Source organism: Gastrolobium bilobum, unplaced genomic scaffold (assembly GCF_033153095.1).
Source record: "Gastrolobium bilobum isolate Gb01-03AN ecotype WA unplaced genomic scaffold, APGP_CSIRO_Gbil_v1 utg21470, whole genome shotgun sequence".
NCBI lineage: Eukaryota > Viridiplantae > Streptophyta > Magnoliopsida > Fabales > Fabaceae > Gastrolobium > Gastrolobium bilobum.
In genome coordinates, this window is record NW_026896317.1 from 81436 (window position 1) to 102440 (window position 21005).

A 21005-nucleotide genomic window follows, 5' to 3' on the forward strand; every position below is an offset into this window, starting at 1 on the left:
AAGTAAACAAACAAACTCAACTGTTAATGTAATTTTGTTACAAGTTCAACCATTAAAATTACAAAATGCTTTTGTGGTCCCTAATTTTTATCGTCCCAACTTAAATTCCACCGTCAAATAAGTAATAACACATGTGATCGGAGCTAGAACCCTATTACAAAAACTCACATTTTATATGTGTCAGAGATATGGTAACATAACAGTAAAACATAATTGTATCACCGAATAAATAATTGTTTATCTTGTCAATTTTTTATTATGAATATACTTAATTGAATTTTTTTGGGTCATATTTACGAATAGAATAAAGAAAAAGTTATTATGAATATTTCTTTTGTTTTCTTTTTTGTGATATAAAAAATATTTGTAATCTATTTGAATATATAAAAAATTTAAATACTCATTTTGTCTCTTGACTTAATATTTTTTTTTGAAAACATTCAATTATTTTTTATACTTATATAATGAATAATCCATAAAATAAAGACTATAGGTAAAATAAACGTTCAATAAAGAATGAAAATGTTTTAAAACTTCCACCGCTGCAATTCGATTCCTTCCAATATATATAACAAATGTTATAGGGAAAAATATTTCTGCAGTTAAAGCAGAGAAGTTATCTGCATTTATTCTCAAAACAACGTCGTTTTGATTTTGAAATATTAAAAAATTATAAATTTAAAGACTATTATAACCCTGAAATAAATTAAAAATTCAAAAATACCATAATTTCCGCCCAAAACGACGTCGTATTGAGCTTACTGCAGATAACTTATCTGCAGTAACTGCAGAAAAATTGAACCCGTTATCATATTATATTATTAACTTGCTTTTTTTCTCATTATATTTATGATGTCCTTAAATTTTCTCGCATAATATTTTCTGTCATAATGGAATCTACTTTTGGTTGTATAGTATTAGGATGCAATTTTCAATCCCTTTGATATCCAATCCATATGTCATTACAATTTACAATCCTTCTAGAAATGCTTATCCTACAATTAACTGTATAAATTAATGATAATTTTCTTAAGAAAAATAAATATTTATTTTGTATCTTTCTATATTTTAAGAGTTATTCACATATATTTTAATATTTTAAAGTTTGAATTCATTAATTACACCATAATTGAGATTTATGAAAGGATAAATCTTTTCCCATCATGGGAAAAAGAGTGTATCCTTTTAAACTAGGGGTGTGATTGGACCTTTGACAATGTTTTTATTATGTGATTGGATCTTTGACTATATTTTTATTATGGAAAAAATGTGTGTTCTTTTAAAAGACACAAACTTAGGTCCTTTTAAGAGAGAGAGATAAAGACAAAGAGGTGTGATCGACACCTTTATTTTTTTCAATGGGACCAACACTTTTCTCATAATAAAAACATGGTCAAAGGTCAAATCACACCCCTAGCTTAAAATACAAAATTATTAATTACATCATAATTGAGATTTATGAGAGGTTGGATGTTGAACAATAAGAACGTTACTCCTTGCCTTTAAATAAACCAAAACCAAAGAATTATTACATTAACTTTGCTCTCTGCAGGCTCAATTAAAAATTTGGAATCTTGGTCTTCGATAAAAACCACCAATCTTGGTTTGCACACACAAGAGCTTTTGCTTACCAAAAATCATGGATATCAATTTTCAAGCAAAATCCATCTCCCCAATACCTCTCTTTGTTGTTTCCTTGTTGATCTTTTTCTTAATGCCATCAACTTCTGCCCAAAACACCACTGCATACGATGTCCTTCAACAGTACAACTTTCCAATTGGGATTCTTCCCCAAGACGCGGTTGGCTACAAATTGGACAACTCCACTGGCAAATTCGAAGTGTACCTAAATAATACTTGCTCGTTTAAAATTCAATCTCACAAGTTGAAGTATAAGTCCACCATATCGGGTGACATCACGAAGGATAAGATCTCCAACTTAGATGGAGTTCAAACGAAGGTGCTTTTTCTATGGGTAAAAATTAGGTCAGTCACTCGCCAAGACAACGAGCTCCAATTCTCAGTTGGAGTTGCTTCTGCACATTTTCCTGTCAGTAATTTCAATGAAAGCCCGATTTGTTATAGTGATTTTGACAATGTCAAAGGGATTGGGAATCATGTGAACAAGTCCCCTAATTTTATTCTATCTTAATTTTGGAGGGCGTGGGTATAACGGTCTCTAATCGACATGAGATACGTAAAGTGGAATTGTAATAATAAATAAGATTCTTATGGCAATAATATGGTACCGTTTTAACAGGTTATGATATATATATTTTGTATATTTCTTGGATAAAGAGAATGGTCAACGAATTAACTAATTGAGATGTAAAGTATGTTAAAAATTTAATTTACCCTTATTTTAATTTTAACATGACGCATGAACTAAAATAATTTAATTCTAAAAATTGTTTAAACACTACAAAAAAATACACTGTTTGTGATGACAAAAATTATCATTAAAAGATATAAAAATCGTCATTAAGTATTTATGTGACAATTTTTTTCTTCCTCAACATTCGTCACTAATATTAACATCGTGATTAAATCAATAACGATATTTCGAGACGATACTAAAATAAATATTTATTGCGAAGAAAAAAATCATCACAAATATTTGTCCCTAACACTTTTTTATAATAGTAGTGACAAAATTTTCACTAATATTGATATTAAATATTTGTGAATAATTTTAGACATAAATGCTTCAAATTATTAATGATGAATTATTTGTCACTAGTAAAAAAAAATGACTGATAAATTTTATAGTTGTCAATATTATGATATAATATTAATCAGAAGTTAAAATTTTGTTACTATTATTTTTTTACGTCTTTAAAATTTTATATAAGTGATGATCTTATTGTGCGAAAATAATTAATTGATTAAAATTTTATATTAGTGATGAATTATTTGTGATAGATATATATTTGTCAGAAATTATGATGACAATTTATCATTTTGTCACAATTAAAAATAATAATAGTAACAAAATAAAATTTAGTCACAAATAATATATCATTAGTGACAAATTATATATTCGACACTCAACTTTTGTCACAAATAATCATATTTCTTATAGCGATGTCTCATATCGTTAATGGGTAACCTCCCTTTTTTCTTAATTTTTTTTTTCAGAGAAAAAACCCTCTTAACTTTTTTCTTCAAATTAGGGCATGAACTGAGAGACTCCAGGGAAAGAGCAGAGAACTCTAACCTTATATACCAAGCTCTAAATATTAGAATGATAGGTCTAGTACTTCTATATAATTAAAAATTGATGTATACCCCAACACCTACTTAATCTATTGTTACAAGTCGAAGGAGATCAACCCATGAGAGAAGGGATTCGGTTCTTCTAGCTGATTATGTGGCTTAGTGGTTAGTAGTTTAGACACGTATCAGTTGTTTGAGGACGTGTTAGCTTAGGAAGCATTAGAATAGCAGTGGCTTACACGTGTATAGACAGATAACATTAGTTGGTTACATTAGTTGGTTAATACTTGAATTGTATAAATACATGTAAAGAGATACTTTGCAAAATCATCTTGAATAATATAGAGTTCTTTCTCTTCGTTTTTCCTTTCCTTTCTCTTCTTAAGAGTTTCACCCTTAACATTGGTGCTTTCATTGAGAGTTGAGGCCACGGAAAGGGCTACCTATAGGCTGGATTAAGGTGCCGTTGGACATTGAATACTGATAGGTGAGTGAAGCCGCCTAGGGGGGAAAGGGCTACCGTCGGGTCAGTGTCGATAGAGTGAAAGCCGCCGAGGACGTCGGCCCTTAAAGAGGGTGACAATGTTACAAGTCCCACATTGGTTGCCTATACAACTAATGTGGGGTTTAAAAGGTCTTGGACACTCCCACCATTTGAGCTAGCTTTTGGGGTGGTGACCTCAAGGTCAAACCGAAGTGACCAAGCAAAATCCACCACATTGAGGACTACTTCTTCCTACCATCCACAATTAGATGGACAAACCGAAGTGACCAATAGATATTTGGAACAATATCTTCGCTCGTTTTATTTTGAACAACCACAATTATGGTCTCAATTCTTGCCTTGGGCTCAATACCACTATAATTTAGCTACTCACTCTGCAATAGAAATGACACCGTATCAAGCAGTATTTGGAAAGCCACCAACATTGATTTCTTTTTATCCAAAGGGACTCATAAAAATAGAAGTCATTGATACTATGTTACAGCAACGCAATGACATAATGAAGCATCTGAAATTACATTTACAAAGAGCACAAAACTGGATGAAGATACAGTATGACAAACACCACAAGGAGAGATCTTTTCAAATGGGAGATCAGGTATGGGTCCGCTTACAACCTTATCGTCAAGTCACTGCGGAATGTAGAGCTAATCATAAGCTCAGTAAGCGTTTTTTTGGTCCATTTGAAGTATCCCGTTTATTGGGGCTGCTGCATATGAAGTGAAACTGCCACAAGGATGTCAAATTCATCCTGTTTTCCATGTTTCACAGTTGAAGCCTTGTGTAGGAACTCAGCTCGTGACCCCCCATCCTCTGCCTCCCTTCGCTGTTGACAACAAGCCAGTACAGGTTCCTTTGGCTGTCTTAAGTGAACGGGTTGTATCTTCTCACAACCAGCAAGTTCGTGAATTCTTAATTCAATGGTCTCACTCAGTTCCTGAAGATGCCACCGGGGAGAAAGAAGCTGATTTGCAACGTTGCTATCCTAATCTTGACCTTGAGGACAAGGTCAATTGTGAAGAGCAGGGGAATGTTACAAGTCGAAGGAGATCAACCCGTGAGAGAAGGGATTCGGTTCTTCTAGCTGATTATGTGGCTTAGTGGTTAGTAGTTTAGACACGTATCAGTTGTTTGAGGGCGTGTTAGCTTAGGAAGCATTAGAATAACAGTGGCTTACACGTGTATGGACATATAGCATTAGTTGGTTACATTAGTTGGTTAATACTTGAATTGTATAAATACATGTAAAGAGATACTTTGCAGAATCATCTTGAATAATATCAGATTTCTTTCTCTTCGTTTTTCCTTTCCTTTCTCTTCGTAAGGGATTCACCCTTAACATCTATCTAACACCACCACCTGACTCGAACTTTAAAAGTAACCCCGAGACTTGCAAATGCAGGAGACGAAGAATTGAGAGACTGTGTGTTATTTATACTCAGAAACAAGTAAGGAGGGAGTAACAACAGCTTATAACAATTCACCACACAAAAAAAAAAAAAAAACAGCTTATAACGAACAAGTTATTCGGAAGCCGCGGATCTAATAAGTCTTGTTTGGGCTGCTTTAATGGTACTTTTTACATTTTCTATTTCACTCATAATTTGTGGAAGGGGTGCTACTAATTAAGTTAAGGGATCACAACCTGTATGAATTGTTTTTTAGGCCTGATTCTCATTTTTTTTAAATATGTGAATTAGTACGAATTATACTAATTAATGGAATGGAAATCGATCTGCATTTCTGAATTCTATTGTATTCAAGTGGTATAATGCACTCTATGGATAAAAGAATGCCCATTTTTTAAATTTAAAAAAAAAATTCAAAAAAATGTTTTTCCCTAAAAAAGCGTTTTTTTTTTTCAAAATATATACTTCAATAGATACGTGCAAAAAATAAGTTAATTTTGCAGCTTTTTGTTCCACTTCACGCGAAGTCAAATTCTCGGGTTCACTTAGTGGTGAGTGATGTAGGTAATTATGTAATAGGGGTATATTCAATTCCTCAATGTATAAAAAAAATTTGTTACGAGTTACGTCTATTGGAAGTTAGGAGTTTGTTAGTAGTTTCTGTTATGAGCCACAACTGAAGGTCTGGATGTAAAGCTTGTTTTTCCCAAGAGTAGTATTAGTAGTGTCATTGTTGGACAACCTAAAAGTCATTTAATGACTAATAATGGGGTCAATTACATAGTCTTTGGACACCCAAAAAAGTCTTAAATATTATGCGAGGTTTTTTTTTTTTTTTGTAGAAATATTATGGGAGGTTTCTGTATACACTTCTTTTGCGATGTGATTAAGGGAAAAATGTGTTTCATTTTAAATGATACAAGTGTTATTTTATAGACATAAAGAGGTGTGAGTTATACCTTATATATTTTTTTTGTCTTTATTTTTTTTTTTAGTGGAATTTATAACTCTTTGTATATCATTTAAAATGATACACAACTTTTCCAAATTAATTTATATAAATTGTATAAACAATGTATCATAATGTTAATGTGCAAGACAACAACTTTATATTAAAAACAAAAATGGCGCGTCAAGTATTTTTGGGTTTAGTTTGTACAACTTGCATATTATTATTGGTGGATCTTTGAGTTGGTTAGAGGAGCCATGGCCTTAAAAAATCTTGAAAACTCTATAGAAGAACTTAAGAAATTACATACTACCACCAGCTCAAATATTATCAAAATGTTATGTGGCGAACCCAAAATATTTGTTTACGATCCGCTAATCGTCGTGTATATTAAAGGTGCTTTTGTTTTAACGTTGGAAACAAACAATTATAATATAATTTTTAAGAGCTTTTTAAGAATTATTTTATTTCTCTATCAATTCCTTAATTACTCGATCAATTAGGTTTCAATTCAACTGGACCTATATAGGGGCTAGTAACTCTACCAAGAGTTTATGTGTGTAAATTGATTGGCTCAGATTGAGTGTTGATATAAATAGGTTAATTTTATATAAAATATTTTGAGTTTGACTTGATTTGGTTTGTTAATATGGTATAAGCTAAATTATAGATTTTGTCTCACCTATGTTAAAAGGGAAGGGTTATATTTATAAATTTTTTGTTTACGAACTACACTATGTACTCCCAGAAGTACACTAGGTTACACTATGTATTTTCGAGAATACATAGTGTAATTTATAAAAATTTATAATTTTTTTTTATAAGCGGCTCCTTCTCTATATCAAAAAATCAAAAGTTCTGGCCTCGACTTATTAGTTTATTTAAATTTATCAATCTTTTAATACCTATTAAGAATTAAATAAATAAATAAAAATAATATTATTATTTTATTAATTAAAAATATTCAAATATTTATTTTATTTTATTTTAATTAAAAATAAATAATATAATATAAGCCGGCCTATAAATTTATAACCCACGGCTTGTAAAAATAAATCTTATGACATATTTTCTAAGTACTGAGTTATATTTTTCTAATAGGTCATATGATATATTTACTCATCTTCCATTCACAAAACTCGAATTCGAAACTAGTAAAATTACTACTTTAACTTCTGATAAAAACACTAAAATATTTTTTTATTTTTTATTTTTAAAAAAGCATAGAATTTTTAACTTGTTTTTTAGTTTATTTTGTTTTTTCAAAAATAGTACAATCAACCGGGGCATTAATTAAGTTTATAAAGAATTTAGTAAGCGGATCCTTGTGTCAACTTGGTGCCTCGCTATTGGCAGGGGCGTAACCACTAGCCATTCATTTTATCTAGTTTCACTCATGATATGAACATATAACTGAATAATGTTAAAATAATTCAATAATTCCCTCGTATGAGATGTTACCATAATGGATTGCGAGTTATTTGTTCTGAAATTACATATCCCCATTCTCATTTATTAACCCAAAACTTAAGCGGGATTAAAAGTAGGATTATATCTCTACTAACATACATATCCAAAGCTTTTTATGATCATTAATTTTATTGTATTTGATAATTTTCCAGAGATTGACCATTATCATACGATATATATATACCACAGAAATTCATCGGAAGATTGGACTACGAAGGCAAATAGTCCGACCCATTTAAAAGATGAAACAATAAAATTAACAGGAAGCAAACTCCAAAAAGAAAAGAATAGAATAGAAAAGAAAAGTGGTTCTTATTAGGACAAGGTCATTCCTGGATCAATATTGCTTTGTAACTTCCCTCCATTTTTGAATAGCTTGAGACACTACTTGCTCAACTACTCGGGCTTCCATATGACTAGTATCTTGATTGTTCTCCTGGAACATCAACAAACAATTCATTGTTTCAGTGGCTCCACCCAATAAATTGAGTTCACTAGTAGTGATTTTCATGTCATATAATTATAGACAATTATAAAGAAAGAGCTCTACATATGCATTTTATTCTGTTTTAAATGTATGTTAATTTGTGTGTGTGTGTGTGTGTCTATTTCACATCATTACTTTGATTCCAACTGCTTCAAAACAGAAGTTTTCCACACAAGAAACACTAGCTTGAACCACCTCAAGACCAAGCCCTTCAAAGGCTTCTAATATGAATACCAGCAACCCTTGGCAACTCCTTTGACTCAACACCTTGATCATAAAGCCCTCCTCTTGTGGTTCAACTTTAAGCTTCAAAAACATTAACAAGCACAAAGTAATTACACAAAAAAATGTGGACAGGAATATATAAAACCACTCCCCGTTAAACTCGACTAGCGAGTGTGGGGTGGAGGAAATCCTTGTACGCAGCCTTACCCTTGCATAATTGCAAAGAGGCTGTTTTCTGGATTCGAACTTTTGACCTTTCAGTCATGAAGGAACAGTTTTACCACTGCTCCAGTTCGCCCCCTATGTGGACAGGAATATATAAGACAAAAAATTCCTTTCAATTGAAATATATCAGTTTAGTTATTACTTATTGGCATCAGATTTGTATATTAATTATACCATAGGCATTGGACCATAGTCAATGCATTTTTGGGCTGCGTCAACTGCTAGTTGGTTCAATTCCTGTAGCCTTTGCTTTAAACCTCGAATGTACTCTGATGCATCCAGTATTACAGAGGTTTTACGCCGCTGCATAAACAAACCAAACATCCATCATATCTTATAATATGAACATTAATTCATAAAAAAAAAAATATAAGCACGAGGCAAGTTATCAGAATTTATCTCACTGACTATATGTTGAATAAAGAGGTGATCAAGTTAAATGGTTTCATTCAAATATGAATATTAATTAAGTGGTGAAGTTTTGACTTAAGGAGATGAAATATAACAGAAATCATCAGATAACTAAGACTCCTGAGAAAAAGAGGGAGAAGATGATGGCTGTTATATATAAGAAATGAAGCAGAAAATATAGAATGAGGGGAAATAACAAAAAACGGAGAAAATTAAGAGAGATGTTTTAGAGTAATCACCGCATGAGAGTTAGTGATTGAACGAAGCTTTTGTATGTTCCTATACATAGCTGTTCTCTTGTGAACCCTGGAAACCATTCTCTCTTTTAATTCTCTCTCTCTCTCTCTCTCTCTCTGTGTGTGTGTGTGAAGAGAACTATATATATAAAGAAATCCAAACAACAGTTAATGGTTTATTATAAGGACGTGAACAGAAACTTGTTGGTCACATGTGATGCAGATTTGGAGTTACCGTAGGTAGGAACTGTTTTAACTTTTAACTTCTTGAGCAAACTTGTTTCTTTTTCTCTAGTTATATTCATTGTCACCGAGCCAACTTTGTTATTGTGAAGCTAATTGAGGCCCATTTAGATATCGGAGAATTTCTTAGCTAGGTAGGTATATATTGCCTTGAATATATATATATATATATATATATATATATATATATATATATATATATATATATATATGGGACAGATTATATTTACAAACTTTTTTGTTTACAAACTCTTACAAACTACATTATCTTCTCTCGGGAGAACACTAGTTATACTATCTTCTCCCGAGAGAAGGGGTAATTTGTAAAAATTTATAAACGGATCATTCCCATATATATATATATATATATATATATATATATATATATATATATATATATATTTTGATACAATGGTGGCACTGAAGTTTGAACCTATAACCTCATGCATACTATCCAAATCTCTTATCACTAGACATATCCTAGTGGTTTATAAAATTTTAAATCCATACTTAGGGCAAGACTTCTTAGTTGTAACAAGTGTTTAAGGGGTTAATTAGTTTTAGATGTTATGGAAATTCTTTGGTCAAAAGTGAAAATATCAATATCCAATATGTTAGGGAGTGATCCGTTTACAAATTTTATTTACAAATTACACTAAGTAGACTGGTCATACACTCTTGATTATTGTATGACCGGTCAGATATAATGTAGTTTGTAAACAAATTTTTTGTAAATATAACTTTAGCTAGGGGTGTTCGCGATCTGGATTGGATCAGTTTTGGAAGCAAAAATCATCCGATCCAATCCCTTCGGTTTGATCATGTAATCATCCATTCGGTTTGATCATGTAATCATCCATTCGGTTTGGATTTTTTTTCAAATCCGATCCGATCCAATCCAATTTTTTTCGGTTTGGATTGGATCGGTTTTCGGTTTTTTGAAAATCCTAAAATTTATTTCATGATTATTGTGCAAATAACATATTTTGTGTATATTGGCTTTGTAATATATTTTTTAAATACAAAAGCATCAAATAATATAGTTTTTTTTAGACTATAAGATATGAAGCTCTACATAGATGAAATTTTGTTGATGAGATGTGACTAGATTTTTTCTTGGATTTAGTTGATGGGTTAATGGGTCTTGAATTTAGAAATTTTTGGGCTATGATTGAAGAAAGACTCAAGTAGGTAGAGGAAAATTAATATATTGGATCGGTTTGGATTGGATCGATTTTCATCTACCAATCCGAAAACCGATCCAATCCAATTAAAATTTGTGGTTTTTATTCGATTTTTCGGTTTTTCAGTTTTCGGTTTATTCGGTTATCCGTTTTTCGGTTCGGTCACCGCGGTTTGAATCGGTTTGGATTGGTTAATGAACACCTACTTTAGCCATGTTATATATATAAAGTAGTATAAGATAGGTTAAAAGTATATTTAATTTTGTATTTTTTACACTTGTCAACTGTTTATTAAAGTGCCTATATAGTGATATACGCTGCCTACTTAAATTTTTTGGGTACTATTGATTTTTACCGAATAAAAACAAACTCTTGTTAAATGTGTTTACATAAAATAAAAAAAAGTTAACTAAGAGTGGCATAACAAATTTTATCTATTGTTTCTTAAACTATATGCAGCATATCTGTTAATTTTCTCCTATTTTTATATTTTATTTTCGTCAATTTTGTGTGATCCTACAAATTTTCATATATAAGATATTTAAAACATTTAGATTGCACAAAGTAGCGGAAAGAAACCAAAATATTTGATGATTCAATTAAAAAAAATTAAAATAAAAGTGATAGGACCAAATTTAAGAATAATTCTTTCAAATAACTCAAGAGTTAAACTCCCAGCTTTTTAAATTTGTTACAAGTAAAATTTTTACTTCTTCAAATACTTGATATAAGAGAAACAACTAGTTGCATGAAAAAAAAAAAATTAATTATTTAGGACGAATGTAATTTGCCACATTCTATAGCAGTCAATGGATAAAATAGAAATAGACAAATGTGCAAGCTGGTGTAGGCGTGTCCTGTGTCAAATAAGCCATGGATGGTTGCATCATAAGCGTGTGGGGTCAGTAATAAGGGAGCATTATATATATAAGTTTGTGAAAACAAACATTCTTCTGCATGGGAACGTGATACTCTGATGAAAGAGATGGTGATGCATTGGCATCAGTGTGGTTTAGTTGAATGCTGGCAAGGAATCTCAATTGCTGATTGAGACACAAATGCATAGCAACTAGCGAAGCTAAGTGTCAAAAACATGTTACAGCTTTTGGGTTCCTTCTTTGGATGCCTCCAAGCTTTTCTCACGGGGAAGTGATTATCTCTCTACTTTCTCTTTCTCTCTCTATTCTTGATTTGGCTTCTGCTACATATGTACCTAGAAAAGTTAAATAATATTTGGTTTTATTATAGGTGCTGAAAAAAAAAATGATACAATTTGTTAATTGTTTTCAAGTTTCTTCAAACCTAAATAGTTAAAAGGTTTCATGATGTGTCGTGTTCATTTCTGTCCTTTCTATTCTGATTGTTATGCAACGATTAAGATGATAAAAAAAAAAAAAAGTTATCAATTTAGATTTTGTGGTGGCATTTTGTTATTTCTGGAGTACAATTTTTATAAAAAAAATTAAACAGGTAAGTAGAAAAACAAACCACTTTTTGTCCTCACTAAAATACTTAACTTAGGATTCCTATCATAATCTTCACTTAATCAACCTAAACTAATCTCAATAGAGAAAATCCTTCATACTGTTACTTTTAAAATTACATGTGCTTAGCAATGTTGTTTTTCAATTAAGGCATTGTTAAGTTTTAATAATAGAAATTAATTTATGACTAATGATATTTAAACTAAAATTCCTGTAACAGCTTACACTCAAATTTACTGGTTTGTGGTGTTTTACTATTTTTTTACTTGTACTTTTTTAGACAATGATAATATGGAGGTTAATTTGAACAGTGGAATATGATACTTATATGTAACTGAGATTGAATTTAACAGAGAGAAATAGGTAAAATATGCAAGAAAAAAAAATAGACATAATATTTTATATTTATTAGTATACTAAGACCATACAATAGAAGTTATTGTCTATTCTCTTTTCATCAATCTAATATTATTCTGAATTTTAAACTTTGTACATGCAAGATGGAATTTTAAATGCATAAAGAATCAATTCAACCAAAAAGCTTAAGCTGTTAGGTGAGGATCTTTTTAATGATTTATATTATTCTTTAACACATCCACTCACGCAACAGCATTCAGAACTTGAAGGGAAGATATTGCACAAGCCCAATTTTTTAGTTTTATCTTGTGTTTATTTAATTCCACTAGAAAGTGAGGGTGATAAGGATTGAACTAGTAACCTTATAATTGTTGAAGCTCTGAAATTATTTAAAGAATCAATTTAACCCAAAAATTTAAATTGTAGAGTGAAGACTTTTTTAATTTAATGATTTATATTATTCTTTAACAAAATGCTCAACTATCGAGTAGTTCGGCCATAAAATAACCCTTGCTTTATGAATAAATATCTTAATTAGTTTCATAATATCACATGCATGTACCTGGCCATAAAATAATAATAATGTATATACGCTTATACTTTATTTCATAGAGATACAAACACTAAAAGTGATATATACATTATGGTTTAAAGGCCTTGCGCTTATACTTTCATTTTCTGTATGCCTTAAATGTAGTATTTAATTATCACATCTCATTTGATCTAATATATATACCTGGCATGTGCAAAATGTGTATTACATTAGTCGTTTACAGGTACCAAGTAGTCATTTGATGGAACTTTTTAAGTATTTGATCAATGAAATATGAATATGTGAACCAACTCAATCTAGAAGTAAGCAAATTGAAACTGACTGAGTTTACCAACATTGCAACCGGGCCAACTCAAAATGAGTATAGTCAGGACAAAATTTAGGTCAAATTAAAATGCAGTTATTGATAATGCTTGGAACTTCTAAAAAGTAATAATTGAGATCACCTATAGTTTTTAAAAACAATGTATGGAACATGTTTTATTATATAGTCCAAAAAAAAAAAAAATTGTAAACATAGCTCAATAAAAATTGACGGTTGAAAACTGCATGATGAGTGCAGTTTCTTCTTGAACTCCACAGAACCCAGGTCCAAATTGTTTAGTAATTATCTAAATTTTTTAAAATGAATTTTGTGAAAAAAAAAATTCTTAAAAAACATAATAAAGTTGATTTTTTTTTTCTAGACCAACTTTTTCCATGCTCTCTTCTTTTTCATTTTTCCTATTTTTCTCCTTCAATTAAATTTAAGGATAATTATTGAGTAAAATATAATTGTACGGACCAACCATTTATTTAATGATCAATAAGCAATGTAAGTTTTTGAGATTAAATAAATTTAAAATTAGATTATATTAGGTAAAAATTGGTTTTAAATGAATTTAAAACAAAACAAATTCAAGTTAAAACTAATTGCAAAATAACCTGAATTTGTATGATGAGTTTATTTTAAACAGCTCCAAACCAGTTTTTAAAGTTTTCGTTAGAGATAATATAATTAAATATGTTAGAGATATAATAAAACTATATATATATATATATATATATATTATTCATATTTCAAATTTTTCTATAACTGATCTGTCACATGGTATCAAACGGTCACCGACCAACACATATCAAACTGTCCCATTAACCAAAGATAAAAAAAAAAAAAAAAAAAAAAAACTAAAGAGCTTGATCACCTAGCTCAAATTGTTAATTTCATCAGCACTTCAAAATTGTGTGCAACGATCGAACCCAACGAAAAATTGCAACAGTAACCTCGTTGCCTACGTACAAGGACTTGAGAAACCATCCATAAACATCGTTCATAGACAAAAAGCTGAAGATTAAAGTAATAGAAAGGAAAATTAGCAATCTTAGTTCAAATTTAAGCTTAAATTATGCTTTGAAGAGTCCTTAAGATGAACTGCAGAAACTTGTAATTGTAAGATCATTCAGGAAACCTTTGTCAATTAGTGTGTCAAAATCTTCAAATTTTTACTTATTTCATTATAAATATTATGTTTACAATTCTTCCCTCTTTCTTTCAGTGTCCAGCATCATTTGCATGTTTTTGGTTAGTATTTTAATTTTTGTTATCTGTTGACTTAACTCAAATTTCTCATTATCTAACTTTCTGCTTATCTTGTTTAAGTTAAATTACGTTATGTTTTTCAAAGTGTTGTAAATTGTAATACATTTTTACAGCCATTTGAAAAAGTTTTTTTTTTTTTTTTTTGAATTGTTTCAAGGATATCCCTAGCCGACGACAACTGGAGATTAATTCTCTCAAGGTTGAGAGATCACCGAAGTGGATATAGCTTCTATGAACTTAAAAGTATTTTAAAGTCTAGAAAATGTTGGTTTTCGATTTTAAAAACTTAAATAAGACTTAAGCGCAAAATTCACCCTATTGTTATCATATGACATCTAGTGTTGTGAAAATAGTATTACACATCTAGTGTTGTCGAAGAACATGAGTGGGTACAGGGATAAACTCCCAGCATTCGTGTAATACTTTGACTCATTATAAATTAAAATTAGAAATATATGTCTCACTTAATTGCATTTATTTCATTTGCTTCTTTTTTTTAAATGTGCATATTAGTCCTAATATTTCTAATACTCTCCGTCAACCAGAATTCTTTAAATTTGAAGTGCAGATATTGTACAGTCTCATAGGTTCATTTAATTTTTTTTATTCTAACTTATGCTGATTTAATTCCACTAGAAAGTGAGGGCGGTAATGATCGAATGACCCGTGATAAAAAAGAAAGGGTCTCTATTCGATCTCCACATACCACCTTTGAGAGAGGTTTAAAAACTTGGGGAATGATCTATTTACAAACTTACAAACTTCTTTTACAAATTTTTGCAAATGACATTATGTACCCCGAGAGAACATAGTGTAACCTAGTGTTCTCTCTGGAGAATATAGTGTAGTTTGTAAACAAAAAATTTGTAAATATAACTGTATGGTAAGAATTTATTTACTAGCTAGTAGTGTGTGGTGGTGATTATTCATGCAAGTCTCTTCTTATTTTAGCTCAAGAACTGATATATCTGATAAGACTGAAGAGTCAGAGTCTGCAACATCTATCGAAAAGGCAACCTGCAACGGCGCGTGCTGTATATTGATTAGCTAATTTTGGTCTTGATATGGATTTGGCTACATCAGTTTTATATTATAACCCCTCTCGGATGCGTCAAAAATTCTAGTTGATTCTCCGGGCTTCGTGAAACAAAGTGGTTTTCCTTCTGTAGCACACAAATAGTTGCATCTCCATGCATGCCTATTCAAGATTTCTTCATTAGTTAAACATATGAGTCTCGAGTCCCTCTATATTTTACAACAACCCCTCATACTCATACAGAAACTATCTCTAGTAAAGAAGCAAAGTAATTAATGAAGCTAATAATTGCTAAGAACACGCTTTTGGGAAGGAACAAAAAGAACATGATATGTACCAACAAATGTATGTACACAGGACACAGATGACACATTTCATGTATGGACAGGTGGGGGCTCAAACAGTGACAAACCTGACCAGTTCGGTGGTCCAGTGTAGTACATTTGTGTACGCAAAAGAATCTATCCATGGCTCCATGTTATGCCTCTGTTGCAGAAGCTTTTTAGCTCAAACCCACGACCCATCCAATCAGATATATATATCATATGTGACACCGTGAATAACAGTAGTTGCGATATGCTCCACAGCTTGGGTTTACGTACTACAATGATTAACTAGCATGAATGTGACTCAATCTAGTGAACAAATGGAACATCTTACATTATTGTTGTAATTGAAAACTCGTTGCCCATTTGGCTTGTAGCATGAACACTAACGGTGTATATGGGTTGCACATTTGGCATATATAGACTAGAGACAAAAAAAATAAACGTTACAGGAATGTGGAATATTTCTCCTTTTGCTTTACACTGACCCAAAAAAATTTAAGCCACTCCTTTAATGTTAATTGCGAGAGTACTGGTAAAACTCGTATCCGCAATTTAACAAAACATCTTAAACTCTAGGATAATTAATTTGTGGCACTGTATCAAAATTTCTATGACCATGTGATATAAAATTTGATTCTTGTTAGTTGTTATTCTTATATTTTCAAATAAAAGTTAAAAATTTAGCATAATAAAGGTTGGGCTAGTATATTATTATATATTGTCTACACTTTGAAGCCCAAATGACATTTAAAATGGTTGGTTTATGACATTTATCATTTTTCTTGTTTAAAATATGTGTGATGTACATATATGGTTTTAAAATGCATTTATCTACTTATTTTCTTTCATATTTACCCATTCACTTGACCAGTTCATGAATCAAACAACTGCTTTATTATTACCTACGATTTTATTACAGAGAGTAGGACAGAATGTAGCACGGACATTCCCAAGCATATATATTACCTTCAAGATAAAAGAATTATTTCTTAGGAAGGATGGGATTGGGATTTGGGAGTTCGTGTGTCAGTGAACTTTGGATTTGTCTCAGATATGTCTTCACCTAGCTAGCCAGAGCAAATCAAGAGTAATTGATCTTCAAAAAAAGGAAAAAAATTATGGTCAAGGGAGAAAAAAAAACAGTAATAACCATCTATTCACACGAGTCGCCCGTTAATGATCACGACCAAACAGTAATAGGTGCCCCCCCACTTTCCTGTTCTTCGTCCTTTGAATCACTAATATGTTGTCTTTATCTGGCTCCATATATGTATATATATATAGAACACCGTTGTTCAATTTTAGGCAAGTGTAAGCTTTTGCAGTTCATGAAAATTATTTTTGGTTTTTGCATTGTTTTTTGGCATAGTAATAATTAGTTGGCAAAAGATATATATAATTGACAATGTTATAGAATAATATAAACAATTAAAAAGGCTCTTACCCAACACTTAAGAATTTGAGTTGAAATGGTCGTTCACATCGTATTAGAGCTTTAGTACGTGATCATAAGGTCACGAGTTCGATCCTCACTTGTAAAATTAAATAAGCATAAGGTAAAACAAAAATAAAAATAAAAAATGGGCCTATACAAATTCACGTTTCAAGCTCAAAGGGCTCTTACGTGAGGGAGTGTGTTATAGAATAATATAAATTATTAAAAAGACCTCAGTGCCCAACACTTTAAGATTTTGTCTTAAAGTGGTTCTCCATATATAGCAAGACGAAATCAGAAATTTAATACGAAAGAACCATAAAATGAGAATAACCATTAAGTAAAGTAATTATGCTGAAATTTCATTTATTTTATGAAAAACATCATCTGATTCTATAAACAAGTACATGCAAAATATTATAAACTTAGGGGACAATGACATACCAATATTTTTACTGGTCTCCGCCTCTTACGTAGCATATACTACAATATATATATATGTATATATAAGCACTCCATTTTAAATTTTATAAAGCCTTCTTTAATTTTATAATTTACATAAAAAATTATATAATCTGCATCTTGTCCCTGATTTATTTATTTTTTTTTTTTTTTTTATAACAGATTTATTTTCTTTTTAAGCTAAGGGCTATGTGCTAATTATTATAGATATATATTAGAAATCTTTGCAAATTGCATGGGCTAGTAGTCAGCCCATTTTTGTAGTACCCTGCGTTGGGGAAACTTGTGTGCAAACCACTAGCTAAACATGGTGTCAGACGGCGGAACAGTGAACAAAATATCACAGTTTCTCAACTTTTTTCTCTAAATACCTCGTTAATAGTGTTAATTTTTAATATGTCACGCGGGCAAGTTTCCTACTCTAGGTAGCGAACTTGGTTGCAATTAATGCACCTGCATGTTTTCACCTGCCACGCCACGTGGCAGACATGCAACGAAGTTCGTTGCCCGCCCTAGCGAGCTTCGTTGCATGTCTGCCACATGTCATCGTGGCAAATGGAAATGTGCAGATGCATTAATTGCAACCAAGTTCGCTACCTAAGGTAGGGAATTTGGTGTCCACTAGGAACGTGACACATCAGCAAACTGAGTTCGCTACAGTGCCCAGCGAACTTGTCCACGTGGCATATTGGAAATTACCACTGGTGGTGGGCATTTAGGACAAAAAATTAGAAAGCAGTGGCATTTTGGTCACTGTTCCGCCAGACGACAGCATTAGAATGTAGTTTGGGAGCTTTTCCCTCCAGAAATTAATAACTTATTTTTTTTTAATACAAGTTTATGTGTATGGACAATTTGCAAGTATAGAAGTTTATGCTAAGAGATATAATAAAATTATGAGAAAAATATTTCTGCAATTACTGCAGATAAGCATTTACTCTCAAAACGACGACGTTTTGTAATTGAAAAAAAAATTATAATTATAAAGTCTAAAATAACCTTGAAATAAATTAAAATTATAAAAATATCATGATTTTTGCCTCAAAACAATGTCGTATTGAGCTTACTGCAGATAACTTATCTGCAGTAACTGAAGAAAAAACGAACCTTAAAATTATTCATATGTCTGTTCCAAATAACTTAAATTTTTGGGAGAGCGGGTTGCATAATATGGTATCAAAGATATTATGATCATATTGTCTAAATTTAGATCTGTAGTGACCTCATTCATCGAATAAAAATTTGAATTTAAGCACAAGATAATAAAAAAAATTGAATTTGTACAAAAAAAAAAAAATCTCATGTATGAAGGATATACTAAGAAATATAATAAAACGTTTAATGTGAGTGAATACTTCACCTAGGTTCATCGTTCATGTACAAAATGAGGTTCATGTAACTGAAACGCACATTTTTTTTTTTTTGGTAAACTCAGAAACGCACAGTTAATTAGCACAGAAGTTTCCCTTATAGCAACTGATTTTAATTATTTACTAAAGTAATCATAATAGTAAAATTGTTTTTTCTCTTTCCGTCACGTCAGCTGACAATATCTGAAGAAAAAATAATAATTTAATTATTATAAGTATATACTACCTATAGTATATAGTTGTGATCGATTGCTACAAAAAAATTTCTTTACAAACATAGTAAAACACACCCTATATATATATATATATATATATATATATATATATATATATATATATATATATATAGGGAAATGATATTGTGACAACCAAGTTGTGTTACTACCAAGTGACTACCAATCAATCTCACCGTTAGATCGATTATGTTGATCCAACGGTTATATTTATTTCCATCTTTGTATGGTCATGATTCCCCATATTTAAAGTGAAAGCATTAAATATGAGAAATCATAACCATACAAAGGTGAAAATAAATATAAAGTATTAAATTTGAGAAATCATGACCATACAAAGATAAAAATAAATATAACCGTTGGATCAATATAATCAATCTAACGGTAAGATTGATTGGTAGTCACTTGGTAGTAACACAACTTGGTTGTCACAATATCTTTTCCCATATATATATATATATATATATATATATATAGGAGCAGGATATTCTTACACTGGTGTAAGAGTTAGAAGTCTTACACTTAATCTTGATCATTGATCCACTTGTATTCAATGACTCACATTACTAAAAATTGTGAGCCCTTAGATATAAGTAAGATCAGCGAATAAGATTAAAAGTGTAATTTACATTGGTGTAAAATGATCCTAACCCATATATATATATATATATATGGAAATGTTATATTTACAAATATTTTGTTTACAATTTTTTCAAACTCAATTATGTAAACAAAAAGTTTGTAAATATAACTATCTTCACATACACACATATATATGGGAATATTGTCTCTCCTATTTCTTGCAAATATGTAGAAATACATACCTTCTCTTTTCTTTTTCTTTTTTATTTAAAGTGGTGGAACGCACATAACTTTTGAGTATGCAACATAAGAGAAAATATCTCATTTTGCAAAAGAAAATACATACGCATATATATATATATATATATATATATATATATATATATATATATATATATATATAATAGGGAAAAAGGATTTTCCTACACACATAAGAATTGAGAGAGAAAAACAAAAGTCAATGGGCCTCACATCAATTCTTGTATATGCTGGAAAACTTTTTGTTTTCATGTTACATGACCAATATATTACCCATATATATGGCAAAATTACTTTTGCAGTAGTGGTAGAAATATTGACACAAATTTTTTTATATCTTCCAAGATCTGTATGTGTAAGAACCTGCACCGTTAATTAAGGAATTTAATTAATAAATTATGAGAAAATAGGAAATGATTCCATAATTGACCTTAATAATTATTATGAGGCTTTAATAATTATAATAAGTGAGACTTAATGCTGAAAGTCATTTTTCGGAAGAAAAGTGCAGATATCGGTTCTGCTAGTCGGTATAAATGCGTACCAAAAAAGTATCCCGGAAAATTAATGTAAGTGCATGATAATTACTAGAATGATATGTAGGACTTGTAAAACGAGTTTCAAGTCCAAATAATGAGAACTGGTGCTAGAAATCGATATTGGCTTGGAAAAGAGCGTACCGGGAAGGTGCTCAGAAAATTATAAGAAAAATATGATAATTCTTGGAAAAATGTGTAGTTTCAGATTCCAAAGTTTGGGATTAAAAT

The 21005-nt window shown here is 30.7% G+C and overlaps 2 protein-coding genes across 2 annotated transcripts; one reads left to right on the plus strand and one right to left on the minus strand.

The window, feature by feature from the left end:
- The first annotated feature begins 1639 nt into the window (after positions 1-1639).
- Positions 1640-2152, plus strand: LOC133298921 (uncharacterized protein At5g01610-like). Its single transcript, XM_061498311.1, has one exon. It carries the CDS (start codon positions 1640-1642, stop codon positions 2150-2152), a length of 513 nt encoding a protein of 170 aa, XP_061354295.1.
- Positions 2153-7886: 5734 nt separating this feature from the next.
- Positions 7887-9214, minus strand: LOC133298923 (uncharacterized). The gene is made up of 4 exons (XM_061498312.1): positions 9137-9214; positions 8661-8789; positions 8172-8342; positions 7887-7985 (listed from the first exon to the last, which is right to left on the minus strand). Exons 1-4 carry the CDS (start codon positions 9212-9214, stop codon positions 7887-7889), a joined length of 477 nt encoding a protein of 158 aa, XP_061354296.1.
- Positions 9215-21005: the final 11791 nt, after the last annotated feature.

What these genes read in the sequence shown, in the direction of transcription:
- LOC133298921 (XM_061498311.1), top strand. Translation starts at nt 1,640, where the DNA reads ATGGATATCAATTTTCAAGCAAAATCCATCTCCCCAATACCTCTCTTT.
- LOC133298923 (XM_061498312.1), bottom strand. Translation starts at nt 9,214, where the DNA reads ATGGTTTCCAGGGTTCACAAGAGAACAGCTATGTATAGGAACATACAA. An exon ending in ACTATGGTCCAATGCCTATG is followed by an intron (nt 8,343 to 8,660) that starts GTATAATTAATA and finishes ATGTTTTTGAAG; the next exon opens with CTTAAAGTTGAACCACAAGA. An exon ending in TTGAAGCAGTTGGAATCAAA is followed by an intron (nt 7,986 to 8,171) that starts GTAATGATGTGA and finishes TTGATGTTCCAG; the next exon opens with GAGAACAATCAAGATACTAG.